General features: G+C 37.0%; 1 protein-coding gene across 1 annotated transcript in view; it reads left to right on the forward strand.

The window, feature by feature from the left end:
* The window catches only part of PNLIPRP3 (pancreatic lipase related protein 3), a 48,571-nt gene that overhangs the window by 7,067 nt on the left and 19,900 nt on the right, over positions 1-21,604 (forward strand). The window contains exons 3-6 of the mRNA XM_021073715.1: positions 3,975-4,023; positions 14,030-14,184; positions 20,084-20,203; positions 20,858-20,989. Of these exons, the coding sequence (XP_020929374.1) occupies positions 3,975-4,023; positions 14,030-14,184; positions 20,084-20,203; positions 20,858-20,989 (456 nt within the window). The remainder of the gene's footprint in view (positions 1-3,974; positions 4,024-14,029; positions 14,185-20,083; positions 20,204-20,857; positions 20,990-21,604) is intronic.

Here is a 21,604-nt window from a genome sequence, read left to right on the forward strand (position 1 = left end):
ATTTTTCTATATTATATTATTCTGACTTCTTTGCTGATAGTAGAAGAGTTTAATACCGCATTCTAGTATGGTAAATTGCTATTATGAAAGGTGTGCTACTTGAAAACTCTAAGTAGCCTTCTAAAGTTACTTGTAATTATAATGAACTGTCTTGATGCAATGTATATTTTTATTGTGTATAATTTAACAAGTATGTGATGACTATCTAATTATAGTCTATAGTTCACAAAGTAATCATTTACAGCAATATTGCCTCAGTAGAGGTTATACTTCCATATGAGATGCTTTTTTTATGTCTGCATTCGAGTGGTGTATTACTACAAAATGTGCATAAAATAAAGCCTTACTAAAAAAAATTGACTTTAGAAGCATAATCTGTTTTAAAAACACATTTTCAAAAATTTGCAGAAAAATTACATCCTTAAACCAATCAGGGGAAACAAATTCATGAAAATGTTTTTGTCCTATAAGACCTTGTAAGAAATATTCTGACAATACTCATGAGAGAAGATCCATTATTGAAGAATAAAACAGGAAAAAGGCGAGTAAATGTTTCTGCCTCTGCAAGGTCCACTGAGGATGCTCCAATGTCCTCACATCCTTCAAGCACTAAATCAAAAATAGAAATAATAACAAAGGAAACCCTGTTGGCTCTACCTTCAAACTATATCCCAAGCCAGTCCTCTTCTCACCACCTCCATTGCTCCTTTCTTGAGCCAAACCACTATTATCTTCACCTGGATCACTGCAGTAGCCTCCTAACTGACCTTCTTGCTTCTGCCCTCCCTCCTCTACAGTATTTTGACAAAAGAGCAGCCAGAATGATCCTGTTACAACCAAAATCAAACCAGATCCCTTCTCTGCTCAGAAACCTCCAATGGCTTTCTTTTCTTTGAATGGAAAAGCTGAAATTGTTACTATGTCCAGCAAGGCCTAACCCACTCTGGCCTCACCCTCTATTCATCTCACTCTCTCTCCCTCTGCTACCCCCACACTGGCCTTTTTGCTCTTCCTCAAAGGTATGAGGTGCACCCCTGCCTCAACACCCTGGCTGACCTGTCCCTTTGCCTGGAGAATCACTCAGTTACCTCTCTCACTTCCTTTGGGTCTTTGTTCAAGTGCTGCCTTTTCAATGAGGCCTCCTTGGATCACAATAGCAACATTTTTTCTAGTCAAATCCTAAATTCTCCAATCTCCTTCAGTCTGCTTTATTTTTTTTCCTAGTACTTATGCCACCTTTTCACATATTCTATAGTTGTTTTACTGTGTTTATTGGCTTTCTCCCCCACTGTAATATCCAAGAGGGTAGGGTCTTGGTTGTCTGTTTTGTTCATTGGTGTGTCTCTATAAACCAGAATACTACCTGGGGCATGGTAGCCACTCAAATCTTAGTGAATGAATGTATGAGTGCTCAGATCACGCAGGCACTTGTCTTTGTATTTCACTCTTTCTTTGCTTCTCCAACATGGCTATGACGCCAGCCTCCTTGAAATATTGGATAATTTAAAGAGCTGTGCATTAAGAAAGAGCCTAAAAAGTTATTTTAAAATTATAACGTTTTATTCAGGGTTCTGACATTAATGTTGAAATATTCATCATGACATCTTGAAAGGTTCTCTGCTTAACTGAATTCTCAAAATAATTAATCATGTCAGAGACAAAATTAATTATTTTCTATCAAGAACTCAACTGATTTGCTGTTTCTCCTCATTTTTGGTGTGCTGTCATATATAAGCACAGCTTTGATTTTGTGATGAACGTTTAAAAGCTATTGTTAACTCCTCTATTTGACGTTTTTCAGGCAGAACTGCCATGATTTCAGTAAATGTCTATAGATTCACCAGTATCTGTTCTCATTAAACATAATTGTGAAAGTATAATGAGCCTTCAACTCTCAGAATGATAATCTCTCTAGAAGAAGAATTTCCTTGAAAGATATGAGATCAATGAAATCTTATGCTGTTTTTTTCTGTCTACAAATATTGACCATGTGTCTACTCTGATACACCTGTTGCTTGATGCTGGGGGCCCAGAGATGAACAAAAAACAGTCCTTGTCCCAGAACAGTTCAGTTTGTACAAGGAGACTAATAGGTAATTACCTAACAATTCTATGATATGCTAGATGCTATAGTAGATTTGTTGAAAAGTACTGTGAAAACATGGAAGAGAGAATATTTTTTTAAAATTTCTATGTTATCATTGTAGATCTTTGCATTTTTTTCACTTAAACATGCTTATTAAGCACCTACTAAGTTCCAGGCATTGTGCTTGTCCCTTGGGATGTAGACATGAATAAGATGCAGTCCTATGAGGGGTGCTGCTGCTGATTATGTTATGTGTGTGGCTGAAAACACTGATTCTTGAAATACCACTTGGGAAAAAGGACTAGTTGTAACTGGTGAAGGCTTTAGAGCACGCCTTTTCTGTGGTGTAGTTACTGGACAGAGTGCCAGGCATTGAACTTGGTGCTGCTAAGTGGTCTCTTCTCTAATCACTACATGACTGCATGCCAGGATGGACTGGCTACTCTGAGTTCCAGGAAATATTTCAACCAAAAAAGCACCTGAGACTTGTTCATAATCTTGTTCACATGAACCCTTGTTTATAATCTCTCCTTTGTCTGATTCTTGCATAGTATAACAGGTTTATAAGAAAAGGGTGAATGGGAGTTCCCATGATGGCTCAGCGGAAAAGAATCTGACTAGCATCCATGAGGATGCATGTTCGATCCCTGACCTCACTCAGTGGGTTAAGGATATGGCATTGCTGTGAGCTGTAGTGTAGGTCACAGATGCGGCTCAGATCCCGTGTTGCTGTGGCCGTGGTGCAGGCCAGTGGCTACAGCTCCAATTTGACCCCTAGCCTGGGAACCTCCATATGCTGCCTGTTCGGCCCTAAAAAGACCAAAAAAAAATAAAAAAGAAAAGGCTGATTGCCTCATAGATAATTTAAAATTTTAATGATATTATGATGAGAGTAAAAAAATTAAGAAAAGCCAAAAATACCTCAGCCATCTTCTAGAAACATGTAAAAATTGAGGAACTAAGGATGTCTGTAAATTGAATTGCTTGTCACTTTAAATTAATGGAGTAGCCAAAAAAGCAAATTTGCATCATATTAAAGTGTATTATGAAGACTGTGTACACTGATGTAAGGATATATTTAGCTACATGTGAACATAAATTTGCTCTTGTAACCATTAACATACTTGAAAAATGACAACAATAAAATTAGCACAATATAGTACTTACTATATACTAGGTGCTATTATTATAATGAGTAATCACTGAAATGATCCTATGAGTTAGGAACTGTGATTATCCTCATATTACAGGCAAGGAAAGACAGTGAACTTTTTAACCCAATCACTGCTAGTAAATGGCAGAGCCAGAATTTCAATCCGGGAGATCAGGCTCCAGTCACCATGCAGCAGCTGTGCTACACTGCCACACAAGTGAGACAGGCAGATTAGCCACATTCGTTATTTAACTCATAGCATATTCTAGCAGAACTTGTTTGTATTAAGTGGATGTTTGCACTCAGAAATGTGTTAGGGAAAAATATACAGAGTGTCTATATTGGTTTGGAAAAATTTTGCTTTTTAAATGTTTGCTAACTAGCATCCCAGAGCATTACAATAACTTTCAGGAGTGACTCAGTTTATACCTAACCAAAATATTGCTAATAATGAAAACAGCAAAACCTCAGAGGTTTAATTACCCAGCACCTAATGCAAGGCACACCCTGCTAATTACATCTCTTAATGTGAAGCTAGGAGTCTAGACTCTGGCACATTTTCTTTGCAGGGCAGAAGAATTAAAGGCAGTGTGAGCCCATGCTCTTCAGGACCTAGAATGTAAATACTGATTGATGTCATTTTGGAGAGAACCGCTTAATATTTCAGAGTGAGGTGACTTTGTCAGTGAAAAATTTTCAAGAATATTTTATGTGATTTTTTTCATGTCAACCTAGATGTTTGGAATATGGATTGCTGCACTCTTACTTGCTGGAACATCAACAGGTAAGACTTATTATTTATAATAAGTTCATTAAAAAATAAAGTGAACATTCACATCTAAAATGTAATTAAAATGGACTTTGAAATATTGGTTCTGTTTATATTTTATTTGTCATAAAATTATCTAAGGAAAATACATCGATTTCATAATATTGAATGAATCTGATGAGCATCTGTTTTCAAAAATATGAAAGTTGCTGAACAGTCTTGTACTGGGCCTCCAGCTCTATCAATTACTAGCCTTACTATGACCTTGGTCAAGTAACCTATCAATAAAAGTCTCAGTTTCTTCATTTCTAAGATGAGTTTGTAGCAGTAAGTAAAAAACATACATGGGAGTTCCTGTTGTGGCTCAACGGTGTAAGAATCCTACTAGTGTCCATGAAGATGTGGGTTTGATCCCTGGCCTCGCCCAGTGGGGTAAAGATCTGGTGTAGGTCACAGGCGCTCCTCGAATCTGGTGTGGCTGTGGCTGTGGTGTAGGCCCACAGCTGCAGCTCCATTTTGACCCCTAACTTGAGAACTTCCATACGCCACATCAATGCCAGATGGAGCAGTGTCTGTGACCTACACCTCAGGTCACGGCAATGCTGGATCCTTAACCCACTGAGCGAAGCCAGGGATCCAACTGCATCCTAATGGATACTAGTTGGGTTTGTAACCCACTGAGACCCAACAGGAATTCCCCATATTTCCATTTTCAATAACTGATTCACAGTAGATATTCAATAAATGTTTCATTGAACGAACGATCAATGCTGATTGGACCCTCAATACCGATTTGACTTTTTTTTTCCATTTGGGTCCTGATTTTTTGAAGGGATATGGTCTGTGGGCATTTCTTACATGTTAATTCAACTCAGTGATTTATACACTTTATACTGTGAACTCCATATACATTTCCTATGTAGTAGTTATTGGTTTCTTCTGTTCTTACCATACAAGTTCAACATTGTACCTGTAAGCACAATAAAAGTTAATTGGTGTTTTAGCCAAAATAGAATCAAGGGATTTCAGTGTGTTTTGGTTCCTGCCTCTAGCTATCCTCTATGGGATAAAAAGTAAAGGAGATGGAGCTATTATTCATTTTAGTATATGCCAGGAACTGTGCTCTGTTTTCCATTATTTTCCTGCCCCCTAAGAGTCCCAGTTGAATACTGAAACAGATTAATTAGTTCCAGAACAAAATTAAGACGTGAGTGAAATCTGCCTTGGTCCATTTTCTTGGACTGTCACATCTCTCATCAGTGGTGTCTCCTCCTTCGGCACTAGAGTGCACTGCACTTTTTGCTATCTCTACTCACAGCCCACCCCTCAAAATCCTCACTGAACAAGAATGCTAATACAGTTTTAAATCAACAAATACAATCACCTGCTATGGCCAGGCACTGTGTTAAGCTCTGGTGACATAGTTGTGATTGGTAAGTTCCCTAGAGCCCATCAGAAATACTTGCTTTTCAAAAGGAAGTGACTTCTGCTTAGAAGCTGATTAAGCACAAAGTGTAAAATGACAAGTATCAGAGGACTGAATGTAAATAGGCTCTTACAAATTTTAATAGAGGCAATATAGGTAATAATACAAATGTGATATAGATTTAATTTTTTAATTTTGTCAGCTGTGTAATAGAAATATGTGCGTAGTAGAAATATATACACTATAAAATGCCTACATTTATATATAAAAATACCTAATTTCACATAGCTATATATTTTTAAAATTAATTTGGCAGGTAACCCTCTCTTCAGTCTCCTCCAGAGCAAGTTTAAATGCCATGGTCAATCATAATCACTCCTTAGCAAGCACATTGGACTTCTCTGCTGCTCTTGATTTGCTTAGCTTAACCATGACCCTGGTTAGGTCCAACATTTTGCAACTTCGTGTGCCTGCACCTGTGCAGCTGAATGCACCTGGAGAAAAACACACACGCTGACTATCTCACTGGAAATTCATAGTTATTAAACTAAAGGGGACCGTAAATCTGCCAAGCCGTCATACTCTACTGCCCTAGTCCTTTCATTTTCCCAGGCTCCTGAGTTTTTCATTCTTCTCCCCTCTACTCAAACCTCCAATGTCTCCTTGCTCATTAACACTCTTGCTGATGACTTTATTTCCTATTTCAATAAGAAAATAGAGACAAAAGAGATCTTCCACAAATTCCCAGCACCACATCTGTCCATCTACCCACATATACTTGCTCACATATACCTGCTTGAACTAATACACCAATTTATATGATTTCTTAACCAATTAAAACTAGCTTCATGTAATGTGCTGTATTTCAAATGCTCCTTTAAAGAATCTTTAGATCAGAGAGGAAATAAAACATTTAAATTGTAGAATATAGCAAGATATGACTCAAGAACTGAAGAAACTACAAAAAGAACAAGTAAGGTTCAAGAAAGAATTTAATTAATAAAAATAAAGGAGAGACTAGTGCATTAGAAAAACAGGAAGAAAACAATATAATTGATAACATCTATGTGGCAGTTGCTTCCTAAAACTAAAAAAATAGAAAACCATGACAGCAGTTTTAAATAAACAAAGGAAAATAAACATAGGTGTGAAAGACATTAAAATGATGTACACTTGGTATAATTCATCCTACAAGAACTGATATTCTAGGTGAAAAACATTACTTTTTACACCAAAATAAATCCCAGACATATGAACATTTAAAAGTAAAAGAGCGAAACAATGAAAGTATGAAAAGAAAACAGAGTGAAATTGTTAATGATCTTGGAGTGAGGACGATTTTTCTAAACAAGAAAAAAACTGCAAAGGGAAAGACTGATTATGTTGTTGAATAAAATGCAAAACTTCTATATGACACAAAGTAAAATCTATAAAACAAAAATGCAAACAATCAGTTAAAATGTCTTTTTAAACTATCTGACCGAAAGGGGCAAATCTTTTTACCGTCCAAAGAGTTTTTGTAAATAATTAAGAAAAGGAGTTCCCGTCGTGGAGCAGCAGAAACGAATCCGACTAGGAACCATGAGGTTGTGGGTTCGATCCCTGGCCTCGCTCAGTGGGTGAAGGATCCGGCGTTGCCATGAGCTGTGGTGTAGGCTCAGATGCAGTGGGATCTGGCATTGCTGTGGCTGTGGTGTAGGCCAGCAGCTACAGCTCCAATTCGACCCCTAGCCTGGGAACCTCCATGTGCCACGGGTGTGGCCCTAAAAGGACAGAAAGACAAAAAAAAAAAGAAAACACTTTAGAAAAATGTGCATAGGTCAGGAAAGTCTCACCCATTTGAAGATGTATAAATGGCCAGAAATACCAAAAAGATATTTAAATGTACAGGTAGTTAAAGAAATGCAAACTGAGAGGACAAAATGTGGTGCACGTTAAAATGTAAATGTGCATAGTCTTCCGCAGTAAATTGTATCATCGTTCCCCATTATTTCCCCTCTACACCCACCCCAAGAGGAGTCCACAGCCCCGTCTTCGTCCACGTGATGTGGGACAATGGCAGTGAGTAGTGCCAAATCTGAAGCCTGCTTGAAGAGTCACTGCCTGGTTCAGCTGTTACGTCCTTGGCTTCAAGAGCAACATGTTCTTTAGCTCCTGCTAAAGGGTCTGCTCCTTTAGCTTAGATCCGGGAATGAGAAGACTGGTAAAGCAGAGCCACATCCAACGGAAAACCATTGCAGCTAAAATATAAGATGAACAAGAAAGAAACCTTAATTTTTGTAAGCCAATAAGATTTGGAGACTATTTGTTACCACAGTATAACCTATCAAAAATTAATTAATAATGTACCTCCCACCTCTACTTAGTGATAGAATGGTCTGCATTGTGGTTCGTTTTTTTTTCCTGCTGCTTAACAGCAATGAAACACTGAGCAAGATGGTCACTTTTTCTAAGTCTTCATTTATTCACAAATATGACAGAGGGCTCAATCTGTCTTTACTATTTTAATTATTATTAATAAGACAAAGAAACCGAATGATATAATTTGGTGAAGAAGTACTCTCATCTTTTGTGACTTTTTTTCATATTATAAAGGTAATTTGTATTCATTATTGAAAATGTGAGGCCATAAATAATATAATGAAGAAAAAATTGTGCTAACATCATTGTTAATATTTCAGTGTACTTCCTCTGAATTTTATTTTTTCCTCACACATTTTAAATGAAACTGTATTCTATGTAGTTCTGTAATCTGTCTTTTCCCACCAACACTGTATCATCCTCACTTTCATTAAAAGTTTCATTATAATTTTCCATAAACACTTAAATGGCTACATAATATCTTTAATTCTATAATTTTAGAACTATATCCTTTGTTATATGGCCCATTTACATTACTGACTCAATTTCACCTTATTAATTTTACATGAAATATGTTATTTTTAGAGAACTGTTCATCTTTCTAGTTTTGCCTGAGTGGCTTTAATATCTTATGATGTTGATCAGTCTTTTCTTAATCACATATAATTTCTTCTAACTTTATACCCTTTCTGTGGATATTGCCTTGTGGGAAACGGGCATGATGACCAATACCCCTGGTAGGTTACAAACATAGAAAAAATGCAAATATTTATACTAATATTCATTTTATAGTCCAAACTCTCTTCCATAGACTGAGTAATGTAGTTGAGAACTTAGATTGAGGGGAAACTATGAAATTCCCAAAATTAAGGCAGCTGGAATTCTAGGAAAAATTGATGATTGCATTAGAAAGCCATGACCCAGTATGAAATCATTGGTTCAAAATTGAAACTGGATGCATGTGTGCTTCAAGAGGAAAACCAGAATAGATTCCAAGCAAGAGAAGTATTGATTGAGAAATCACACTGAATGAGGGATATACTGAAGAAGCCCATGCTCAGACTTCCAATAAGAAGAAACAAAGGCAACCAGAGAATCCAGAAAAACAAAAATGGCACACAAAAGGCATGATCTGAATATGGAACCTGCTAAAATGATACTGCTCTGGAGCTCCTCAGGTACAAGAAAAGAGAATTCATTTAAATGTTCTCATTTGAAGAAGGAGTGTATGAACAATGGAAGTGCAGAGAAGAAAATGTAGCATGCTCGCTGCTGTAAAAGAAAAATACTTATCTAGTCATAATAATATAAATTCTGTTACTGATTTTCAATTTTTTGGAGTCAGTGTACAGACAAAACATGGAAGACTTAATTATGATTGTAGAGCAAGGTCTGAAGGTTATCAGTCTTAATGGTAGGAATGTGAAAGTGCAGCTGACAGGCTTTGGAAGATGGAAGGGAGAAGAGAAGCAGAAGCGGTTTCTTCAAACTTCCTCTTGCAAGGATATGGATTCGTTATAAGAATAAGAGCTATGGATCAAGACATAGCAGATGACTATTTAAGCTTACAGTGAAGCCAATAAATGAGCTGAATGCAGTGTTATCAACTGTATTGGAGGAGGAGTTGAGAAAAAATGGAGAGCAGGCAGGCTGGCTATTGAGCTGTTATCCCTCGGCCTCAAGCCACCCTTGCTTTGCCAGTACTGAGAAATGGCACACAGTTGTCTCTTCAGTCACTCCTAGAAAGGCACTGTCAATAGGGACACTAGAGGGACACTGAGGCTCTGGGAGAGGGGAGGTGCAAAGAGCACCTTTTTGCTCCTGGTTCCTGTCTGTGTTTTCTCAACATTGGCTCTTTACTCCAGCACAACTATCCAGAAGCAGCAGCTCCTTCCAGTTTGCAGCTTTCCTAATTGTCCCAGACTAGGTCCATAGTACCCATTCAAAGATGTTAGCCCTGGCCAGCTAGTACTCCCTCTCCAGGGACTTGAAAACCAGCTCTGGAGTGTAGCCCACCCCAATCCTCCACTGCTTCCCCAGCCAGCAAGTTTCCAAGTTCCCACATTTGAATAACTCCACCTTTTCTGTTTCTTTCCTGGAGCTGATAGCAGCTCCGGAGGTTACTCCCTCTGAGTTACTACAGGTCTGCTTCTCCAATACATAATTAGTAGCAATTCATTGTATTAAACTCTCACAGTTAAAATAACTAGTATAGTTTCTGCTTCTTGCTCTGGGAGATCCAGGGAATAAGTGAATTAAATCCTCATTTATTATTGCACCAAATTAATAGATCATGTGTGACTAAAGTCGATAAACCAAAATTTGGTGGTATAAGTACATTGTATATAGATATGGAGGTAACTACAGGTACTGCATAGATGTTTAAAAGTTGTTGCCTCTGGGGCAAAGGTTGGGTTTTTGGGTGGGCAGGGACTATTACTCATCTGCATATCTTTTTAATGTTCAGACATGTCTTTGATTAAAAATATTTTTAAATTTCCTATCCTCCCTCTATTTATTGTGGCATCTCACTCTTAGGGAATGGAGAAAAGCAAAATTTCCTAAAATTGTGAAGTTAAAATCTAGTGACTTGAGAATCAGTATTTATTTAGTATTTTTGGTAAGTGATAAAAGAAAATCCTCAAATTCAAGTATTTGAATAGCTCTAACCAATACCAATAAATAATCATGTCAAATAAATTATAATGAATTTAAGAATAATAATGCATTGAATGATTTAGTAATAAATTGAGTAATTATCAATTATAATCATAATTGAATATATCAAACTATTCCTCCATAAAACAGCATGAAATAAAGGTTTTTAAATTTATTTAAACTAAAAAAACCACCAAAAACCCCATAAAATAATTCACTCATTTCTCCCACCCCCACAACCCCTGGCCTCTGGCAATTTGTTCTTTGTATCTGTGACCTTGATATATCATCTTTCTCTGACTTATTTCACTTAGCATAATGCAATCGAGGTCCATCCATGTTGTTACAAATGGTAAGATGCCATTCTTTTTAGGGCTAAATAGTATTCCACTTTATAAACATTATATACCACAATTTCTTTTCATCGGTTGATGGAAAACCTTTGGTCATTTCCATCTCTTTGCTATTGTAAATAATATAGCAATGAATATGGGGGTGCATGTGTCTTCTCAAGTTGGTGTTCTCATTTTCTTCAGATGAATACCCAGAAGTGGACTTGCTGGATCTTATGACAGTTATATTTTTTATTTTTTGAGGAACCTCCATACTGTTTTCCATAACAGCTCTACTCATTTACATTCCCACCAACAGGCATGAAGTTTCCCTTTCCTCTACATCCTTGCCAACACTTGTTTTTTTCTTGTCTTTTTGATAGTTGCCATTCTAATAGGTGTGAAGTGGTATTTCACTGAAGTTTTGATTTGTATTTCCTGATGATTAATGATGTATAGCATCTTTGTGTATACCTGTTGGTCATCTGTATATCTTTTTTTGAAAAATGACTATTCAGATCTTCTGCTAATTTTTTAATTAGATTTTTTTTTGCTATTGCATTGTGTGTGTTCTTTATCTATTTTGGGCATTAGTCTGATCAGTTATATGATTTTCAAACGTTTTCTCTCATTCAGTCAGTTGCCTTTTCATTTTGTTGGTGGTGTCCTTCACTGTGCAAAAGCTTTTTTGAGGTAGTCCAGTTGTTTATTTTTGCTTCCTTTGCATTTGAGTCTGATGTCAAACTCGAAAAAATCATCCCCAAGACCTGTGTCAAGGAACTTACTGCCTATGTCTTCTTCAAGGAGTTTTATGGTTTTAGGTCTTATGTTCAAGTATTTAATCTCTTTGAGTTAATTTTTGTGTATTGTATAAGATAGTGATCCACTTTCTCTCTGTCACATGTAGCTGTCAGTTTTCCCAACATCATTTATTAAAGAGACTGTCCTTTTCACATTGTATATTCTTTGCCTGTTTGTCATAAATTAATTGACCATATATGCCTGACTTTATTTCTGGGTTCTGTATTCTGTTCCATTGATCTGTGTGTTTGATTTTATACCAATATACTGTTTTAATTACTATAGCTTTCTAACGTAACTTGAAATAAGATAGTATGACTTCCTCCAGCTTTGTTCTTCTTTCTCAAGATTGCTTTGACTATTCAGGTCTTTTGGAGTTCCATACAAATTTTTGGACTTTTTGTTCTAGTTCTGTGAAAAATTCCATTGGAATTTTGACAGGGGTTGCATTGAATCTGTAGATTGTTTGGGGTAGTGTGGACATTTTAACAATATTAATTCTTCCAATCTATGAACATGGAATACCTTTTCATTTACGATGTCTTCCTCAATTTCTTTCCTCAATTTCTTTGAGTCTTCAGTGTACATGTCTTTCACCATTTTGGTTAAATTTATTCATAGGAATTCTTTTCTTTTTGATGTGGTTGTCAGTGTGATTATTTTATTAATTTTTCTTTCTGATTAATTGATATAAATAATTTATTTTTGCATATTGATTTTGTATCCTTCAATTCTGCCAAATTTGTTGATTAGTTCTAACAGGTATTTATGGATTTTTTTTTAGGGTTTTTTATATATACTATGATGTCATCTACAAATAGTGACACTTTTACTTCTTCCTTTCCAATTTGGATACCTTTTATTTATTTTACTTTCCTAATTGTCTTGACTAGGACTTCAAATATGTTGATGATAGTGGTTAGAGTGGGCATCCTTGTCCTGTTCCTGGTCTTAGAGGAAAAAATTTAAGCTTTCCACTGTTGAGTATGGCGTTAGCTGTGGGCTTGATATACATGGTGTTTATTACATCAAGGTATGTTCCCTCTGTACCTCTATACTTTGTTGAGAGTTTTTAATCATAAATGGACATTGAATTTTGACAAATGCCCTATTGAATGATCATATGCTTTTTATTCTTTGTTTTGTTAATGTGGTGTATCACATTGACTGATTTGCAGATGTGGAACCATCTTTTCATCAATGGAATAAATTTCACTTGATCATGTGTATGATCCTTTTAATGGATTGTTGAATTATATTTGTTAATATTTTGTTGAGGATTTTTACATATGTGTTAGTTTGGGATATTGGCTTGTAATTTTCTTTTCTTTTTGGCATCCTTGTCTGGTTTTGATATCAGGGTAATGCCAGCCTCTGTTACTTTTTGAAAGAGTTTGAGAAGGATTTCTTTAATTCCTCTATGAATGTTTGGTAGAATTCACCAGTGGAGTCATCTGGTCCTTTTGTTTATTGGGAGGTTTTTGATTACTGACTCAATCAGTAATTGTTCTGTTCGCATTTTCTATTTCATCATGATTCAGTCTCTGTAGGTTGTGTGTTTCTAGGAATTTACCCATTTCTTCTAGGTTGTCCAATTTGTGTGCCTATACTTTTTCGTGATGGTTTCTTATGATCCTTTGTATTTTTGCAGTGTCAGTGATATTTCCTCTTTCACTTCTGATTTTATTTGAGTCTTCTCTTTCTTTCTTGGTGAGTCTAACTAAAGATTTGTCAATTTTGTTTATCTTTTCAAAGAATCAGATTTTAGTTTTTGTGTTCAGCTATTAAATGAAAATATAAGTTTACAGTGAAAGAATAAATTAGAGTCAGCGAAATTAAAGAAATGACCAAGACCTGGTTTTCTTAAAGCCTCTCATTTTAGAGATGAGCAAAGTGAGCTCCAGAAAGAAGAAATGGTTAAAACTAAATGAAACTTTGCTCTCATTTATAATCTCTGAAACATATATTGGACTCCTGCTGGGTGCCAAGCATGATGCTAGACTCTGGAGACACAGAGATCCATTTCATCAAGAGTTTTATTAAGTCTAGTAAGAAAATGTAGAAGCTCAGGAAAGACACAGTATCCCATCTTCTGTCTCAGGCCATTAACAAAGGCTTCCCTGTGTGATAGTTCATTTAGCCTCCATAACTTGGCTGTAAGTAAGTGGTACCATCTCCATTTTGCAGAGAAGGATATTGAGGCTCAAAACAGGTAAAATAATTATGCAAAGCCAGGAGTGTATTATTCCAAAGCCCACATATCTCATCTGTAGCATTGCAGTCTACATGGTTATGGCCATACTATGGAGAAGGAGTGGGAAGGGAAGGGGAGAAGAGAGCATTTTTTTGAGGAGAACTCCCTGAGTCAGAGTTGTTTAAATTAAAGACTAATGTCAATTAACCCTGGTTCCTATAATACTGACACTCTCTCTTTTTGCTGCAGGAGAAGAGGTTTGCTATGAAAGGGTGGGGTGCTTTAAAGATGGTTTACCATGGACTGGGACTTTGTCAAGACAGTTGGCAGGTTTACCCTGGTCTCCCGAGGAGATAAACACTCGCTTTCTGCTCTATACTAGACGTAACCCCAAAACCCATCAGGTAATGTAACTTGCTACCTTCGCATATAGATTATTCTAAAATGTAAGATGCAGCTATAGATATATAAGACACAGTTAGAGAAACCTATTCTGACATTAACTGGGTTAAAGGAAAATACTTCTTTTTAGTATTATGAGCTCTCATATTTTTCCTAGTATTTAAATGTAAATACTGCTCTGAATATGTGTTTCATATAAGGTAAACTTGGTAATTCATTCAGATAATATATTAAATAAGACCCTTCCACATGTATGACTGAACAGCCATAGTACCTATTATGTACTAAATTAAATAAACAAGACAGTGTCTTAAATTTATTATATTAGGGGAAATGAAGTATGTAAACCACTTCCTTTATTGCAACACAAGTTCTGATCTGTGATGTAAGATACAAATAAAAGACTCTGGGAACAGAGTGAGGAAGGGCTTCTTTCCCCTTGGGATGGGGATGGGAACCAGGAAAGGCTTTGAGGAGAAGTTGAGGATTTGAGGTGTGTCCTAAGGTGGGCAGAGTTTTCGAAAGCAGAGACAGACAGGGAAATGACAAAGGAAATGGTGTGAACAAATGCACAAAGGAGAGAGACTATGGCGTGTGTGTATTAACTGAATACGTGTTGGGTTAGGCTGGGGGCATGGGGAAGTTCTCGAATGTAGTTAATTAGAAATATAGTTTAGAGACGATTGATGTAACTCATTCCTGGGGAGTTCGGGCATGATGTGGGAGCCATGAGGACCCATTGAGAGTTTTTAAGAGACTTTAGGACACTGACTCTGGCTGCAGCGTACCTTCTTGCCTGGAGGGGACTGCCAGACCATTTAGTTCTGTGCTGTCCAGCATGATAGTCACTAGCTACATGTGGCTAATGAAATGAAATAAAATTTAAATTTGGTTCCTCAGCTGCACCAACTACATTTCAAGTGCTCAATAGCCACATGTGGCTAGTGGCTACTGTATTGGACAGTGCAAATATAGGATATTTCCATCATCACGGAAAGTTCTCTTTGACAGAGCTGAATTGGAAGCTCTAATGCCGTTTGGATCAGACATGGCAACTAGCCTGAACCAGAGAGTAAGGAGATTAAGATAATAGAAAATTGGCATGCTAAACATCATTAGCAGTCTGAGAGTCCTATACATGATAGGAAGAATGATGATCCTCTTGTGTGAAAGCTTTAGGATGAAAGAGAAAGGTAAATTTTAGATGAGCAAGATTTGTTCGGCTATTGGAGATTTAGCCTTACAGCTTAGGGGCCATCTAGAACTGGAGAAACGTATTCCAAAGTCTTTTACCCAGAGGTGAGAATTGAAACTTGGAGTGCATGAAATCTCAGGGGAAAGAACAAAATATGATACTAGACCCAGTGGAGCATCTTTATTTAGGAAGCAGGTGGGAAAAGAGGCCAAAGAAGGATCGCTCCCCAGTGCAAGATCAACTCCAGTTTACCTGTATCTATAACCTTCAGGCTTGCTTTCCATGAGACCTATCACACACAGGGCAGGTCTCACCAGCCAAGAAAGCCTTCTCTTTCTTTTTTCTTTTTGGTCTTTTTAGGGCCATATGGAGGTTCTCAGGCTAGGGGTCGAATCAGAGCTGTAACTGTTGGCCTACACCACAGCCACAGCAACTCGGGATCCAAGACATGTCTGCGACCTATACCACAGCTCATGGCAACACCAGATCCTTAACCCACTGAGCAAGGCCAGGGATCGAACCTGCATCCTCATGGATGCTAGTCAGCTTCATTTCCTCTGAACCACAACAGGAACTTCAAGATAGCCTTCTACTATGACCTCACACCTTGAAAACATAACGTGACTTGTAGCTATCAACCTATAGACACACACATCCATATGTCCACATAGCTCTTTACTGAAACATGCCATCTGTTCTGTAGATGACAGCTCTAGCTAGAGCAAAGAAGAAAAAATAAGACCTTATTTTGGGTAAAGAGAAACTTATAAAGAAAGTGTCCTCAAAAGTTTGATCTTTATAACTATCAAAAAGCAATGAGAAGAATATTACTCAGTTTCAAAAGGAGACCATCTCAAAAGGAGCTGAAGTTCTGATAGATGCTACAACATGGATGAAGCTTGCAAACATTTTACTAAATTGAGTAAGCCAGACAGATGCAAAAGGACAAATATTATATGATTCCAGTTATGTAAGGAACCAAAAATAGTCAAATTCATAGAGACAGAAAGTAGAGTAATAGTTACCAGGGGCTGGGGGAGGGGTGACAGGAAGCTTTGGTTTAATGGGTACAGAGTTTTAGTCTGAGATGAAAAAAGTTCTTTAGGGGGAGGATGGTGATTGCACAATGTGAATGACAATGCAAGTAATTTTACATTTAAAGTGGTTAAAATGGTAATGCATATTTTACCACAATTTTGGGGGGTACTTTTGTCCATTTAGGACTTTCGGGGTGTGTTTTTCTATTCAGGGCTAACTGTATCCCCTGGTCTCGACCCTCAGTCATCACAGGACCCATCGATCCTTTATCTTTCTAGATAGAGACCTTGCACTTGAACTTTTTAGAGCACAGGCACTAAAACAGAAGGTGACAAAGACTAGTTTATAGGCAACGAGACTGAGCCCTAAGGGCACTGCAGAGAACATAAGAAACTGCATACTTTCTAATAAAAGAGGCCATAAAAGCAATGTTTCCCACATCTTCTCCTCCCTTCCATTTAGAAAGAATCACATGTGACAAACCGGATCTGTACTTGAATTTTGCAGTGGATAGAAGCCTGAGGGTTTGCTGTTACAGAGTTTTTAATAACAGCTAGGTTGTAGGATGAGTGAAGGTGTGATACTGAAAGCAAAGATCATCCCAGGCTTGCCTCATACTATGTAAATATGATTGCCTTTGTTTATGAGAAAGCGGATGTAAACTCTGCAATGACTTAGCACACTCTTTCCTCAGAGGAAGAAATTGTCAAGGATAAACATGGTACAGTAAACTTGGTCTTCTGAGTCATAGGCCTTCTCATTTACATTTCTGGGAGAATAAAACCAGCCCCCTTCTCCCATGAATCCATGACTTCTTAAACCGAGAGTGGCTTGTGCATTCACTAGTGATGATTCATAGTTTGCATAGTTAATGGTGGTTTCTGTGCCTGCAGCTTTTATCAAGACTAGAACATACCCTAACCAATGACTATTTTTGACTCACTGGAAATGAGATCCCATGAGAAGTAGTCAGCACTTGTAGGACAGGTTGATTTTATGCCAGTTAGGTTCCAGGCCCCCTCAAAGATAAGAATGCAAGAGAAAAGGCCCCAGGAGTTCCCGTCGTGGCGCAGTGGTTAACGAATCCGACTAGGAACCATGACGTTGTGGGTTCCATCCCTGCCCTTGCTCAGTGGGTTAAGGATCCGGCATTGCCGTGAGCTGTGATGTAGGTTGCAGACGTGGCTCGGATCCCGTGTTGCTGTGGCTCTGGCGTAGGCCAGCAGCTATGGCTCCGATTGGACCCCTAGCCTGGAAACCTCCATATGCCATGGGAGCGGCCCAAGAAATGGCAAAAAGACAAAAAACAAACAAACAAACAAACAAACAAAGAGAAAAGACCCCAGAACCCAGCTGAATATCAACAGACTTCAGCCCTATCTCTGAATAAGCTGTTCTAATGCCCTCTCTTAGTTTCTATCTTTGCAGTAGCAGAATCCAGTTGTCTTCTTTTGATTCCATGATGTTGGTTGAAGTTTTCCATTTTCTAAATTAGTATATCATTTTAGAGGGATGTGCTAGATTAAATGTGCAGTGAACAAAAAATTTTTTTTCTCCCAACTCTACTTTATTAAATCATTAGTGGCTTTTGTGACGACAGAGGATGCTTGGATCCGCTAATACTCGTCAGATTGCCATTTTGAGGCTTGCTCCATGTCCTACTTCTTCAAACTATTCTCATGACGGGGGAAGAATAAACAAACCTTTTCTACCAAATGTCCTCTTCCAAAATATTTTTCTAAATTTAGAAACAAGAACAAAGTAGCTGTTTAAGGGGAGTTATAATGAGCCTCAGGTTCTTTTAGATACATAGGTGAACAAATATCTTTGCACTTGGATTTAATTATTTAGCAGGGAAGTGCTTTCTAAAAAGCCCAAATACAATTGATTTTCTTACCTGTCTCACAAATCCTACATCTATCTGGTCTATGTCCTATCAGAAGAAAGCATTATGATCAGATTACAGCTTGAAAGCCCAGTGGTTAAGTGCCTGACTTCAGAGAAAGTCCATGTGGGTTTGGATCCTGCTCCAGGACCCATTAGCTGCAGTGCTTTTGGACAAATGACTTGATTTCTCACTATGCCCCTCCCTGATTTGTAAAATTAGTACCTACCTCACAGTACTGAGAGGGTTAACTGAGCTTCTCTGTAGAGAACCCATAACACAGATAGATATGATTTTATCTGTATTCTACTTATTGCCATGTAAACCAACTTAAGATTCTCATAATTGTTTGCTGTAAGCAACTTATTAAGGTGTATGATTAATTGCATATACTGTGAAACACAGGTAGCTAGTAATAGGCTCTCCATTTCAATTTCATAAGTATCTAAATGTGTTGCTTTTCAGTTTAGGATTACCATTGTCAAACTTGCTATTTGCTGATTAGAGCCTTTATTTATTTATTTATTTATTTTTATTTTCCCACTGTACAGCAAGGGGGTCAGGTCATCCTTAGATGTATACATTGCAGTTACAGTTTTTTTCCCCCACCCTTTCTTCTGTTGCGACATGAGTATCTAGACATAGTTCTCAATGCTATTCAGCAGGATCTCCTTATAAATCTATTCTAGGTTGTGTCTGATAAGCCCAAGCTCCCGATCCCTCCCACTCCCTCCCCCTCCCATCAGGCAACCACAAGTCTCTTCTCCAAGTCCATGATTTTCTTTTCTGAGGAGATGTTCATTTGTGCTGGATATTAGATTCCAGTTATAAGTGATATCATATGGTATTTGTCTTTGTCTTTCTGGCTCATTTCACTCAGCATGAGATTCTCTAGTTCCATCCATGTTGCTGCAAATGGCATGATGTCATCCTTTTTTATGGCTGAGTAGTATTCCATTGTGTATATATACCACATCTTCCGAATCCAATCATCTGTCGATGGACATTTGGATTGTTTCCATGTCTTGGCTATTGTGAATAGGGCTGCAATGAACATGCGGGTGCATGTGTCTCTTTTAAGTAGAGCTTTGTCCGGATAGATGCCCAAGAGTGGGATTGCAGGGTCATATGGAAGTTCTATGTATAGATTTCTAAGGTATTTTTTCTAAGTACAACTGCTTATATTTATGACTTTTAATTTTTCTCTTAATAGTAAAATCACTTAAATTCATAGTATTCTAAAGTCTTTGAGAGTTTGGTTATAAAAACCATCCAACAAAGTATGAGAAATACAAAACAACATTTAACATAGTCATATAAAATTGTCTTTAATATGCTGTTGTATTTCATATGGTGAGTCTAACCTCTTTTTCTCATTCATGAAGTGTGGCATTTGCCACCTTTGGAGCATGCTTCTAAGGCTTGAATAAGATAATTCTCATGAATTACATTGATAACTGAAAAGTATGATACGAAAGTAAGGCTTATTGAAATTACATTTGAAACTGACCCAACATTGTCTTACAAACATTGCCTTAAAACCAAATATTTTAATTTCCTTTCCTCATGATTAAATTTCTGTGTTGCATTTTGTAATGCAGTAATAATTTCTTGGTACTTTTGGAATATGTAGCAGTAACTATTTCTTCGATAAAAATGTTTTAAAGAAGGCTGTTAAAATCAAATTTAGAGGAAGACTTTTGAGCAAATTTAGAATAATTCTACTAAATGTTAAATAATATTCAGTTATTCTACCTTAATTTTTTCATTTCACCTGAAACAGGAAATCAGTGCAGTTAATTATTTAACTATCCAAGCCTCAAACTTTGGGACAGACAAGATCACCCATATCAACATACCTGGATGGAAATCAGATGGCAAATGGCAGCAAGACATGTGCAATGTATGTGAATAAACTCTTCCTTTACTCTAGTATGAAAGCTTTATGTTTAATGTGAATATACTTTGTAAGGTACTAATGTGTATTCATGGAAATTCTCCATTCAGTTATTCGCATTGTCCATGTTCCAAGGCTCAAATGAATTGCCTATTTCCCACTTATTTTCACTTACAGTGAATTGCATGGATTATGATGGAAGATTTTTATAATTGTTCTTTGGTAAATTCTCATCTTTGACAAAGATTGAACGGTATGATAAATTTCTCATTTAATTTAAGGAAAACGTTTGTTTCCAAGTTCACTCCATGAAATTAATGTTCCTCTCTTATACTCAAGATTAATAGGCTGCTAACATAGTATAAGCAATTAATTATTTACAAGCCATATAGTGTGGTAGCGTCAGGCTGTCTGAAATCATATTATAGTTCTACTTACCAGCTCTGCGGTCATGGGAAAGTTGATTAAACTATCCGTGCCTAAGATTCCTTATCTTTAAATGAGATTAAATAAATTAATAAATATAAAAGAGTTAGGATAGAGCCTAGCATGAAGTAGATTCTCAGTACCTGCATATGTTATTTCTTGTTGTGGAATCAGTTGTTCAGGCACTTTGGTTTTCCTTAATTCTTATTTTTAACACTGTATAAATCTTTTTAGGTATTGCTAAAAGTAGAAGATGTGAACTGCATTAATTTAGACTGGATTAATGGTTCCCAGCAGTATATCCAGGCTGTGAACAATCTCCGTGTTGTTGGTGCTGAGGTGGCTTATTTTATTGATGTTCTCAAGGTAAGAACAATTAATTTTTTAAAAATTATATTTAATTGGCATTGTATCATAACACCAAGAATTTGAGGCAATTCTATGTTCTTTTTATTGGTTTACACAAGTACTGAATATGTGAAATAATAAGTATTGATGTATGGTAGCCAAAAGGGAATTTACTTGTGAGAGAAGTGCCTGTGCTTCTACAAAGTGCCACTTGGTGGCAGTGTCCCTTCACAGCCTCCTCACCAAATCCTTCCCTGTCCCCCAAGATCCAGCCTGGGTCAGTGTTTGGGACCATCTCTGTTGGTTTTCCTCCCACTGTAAACCTATCCTTAATAGCAGATAATAAACTGTTTCTGCCTTATGAGTTCTATTTGTGTAGAATGTGAAATACATTTTCCCACAGAAACTGGATTCTGTGGTCCACAGGCCAGTCCAGGCACAACTCTTTAACGTACACATTTTCTAAAAGAAGAAAATAGACATTGCTATTTATGAAAGGTGTACTTTGATACATTTATAAATCTCCAAATGCTCTACTATAATAGAAAATAATTTCCTGCCATAAAATGCAATGAAGTAAAATCTAAAGATTTATGACCATTTCAGATTCTTAAGGAAAGTTCCCTCATTCCA

This window comes from Sus scrofa, chromosome 14, assembly GCF_000003025.6.
Source record: "Sus scrofa isolate TJ Tabasco breed Duroc chromosome 14, Sscrofa11.1, whole genome shotgun sequence".
Lineage (NCBI taxonomy): Eukaryota > Metazoa > Chordata > Mammalia > Artiodactyla > Suidae > Sus > Sus scrofa.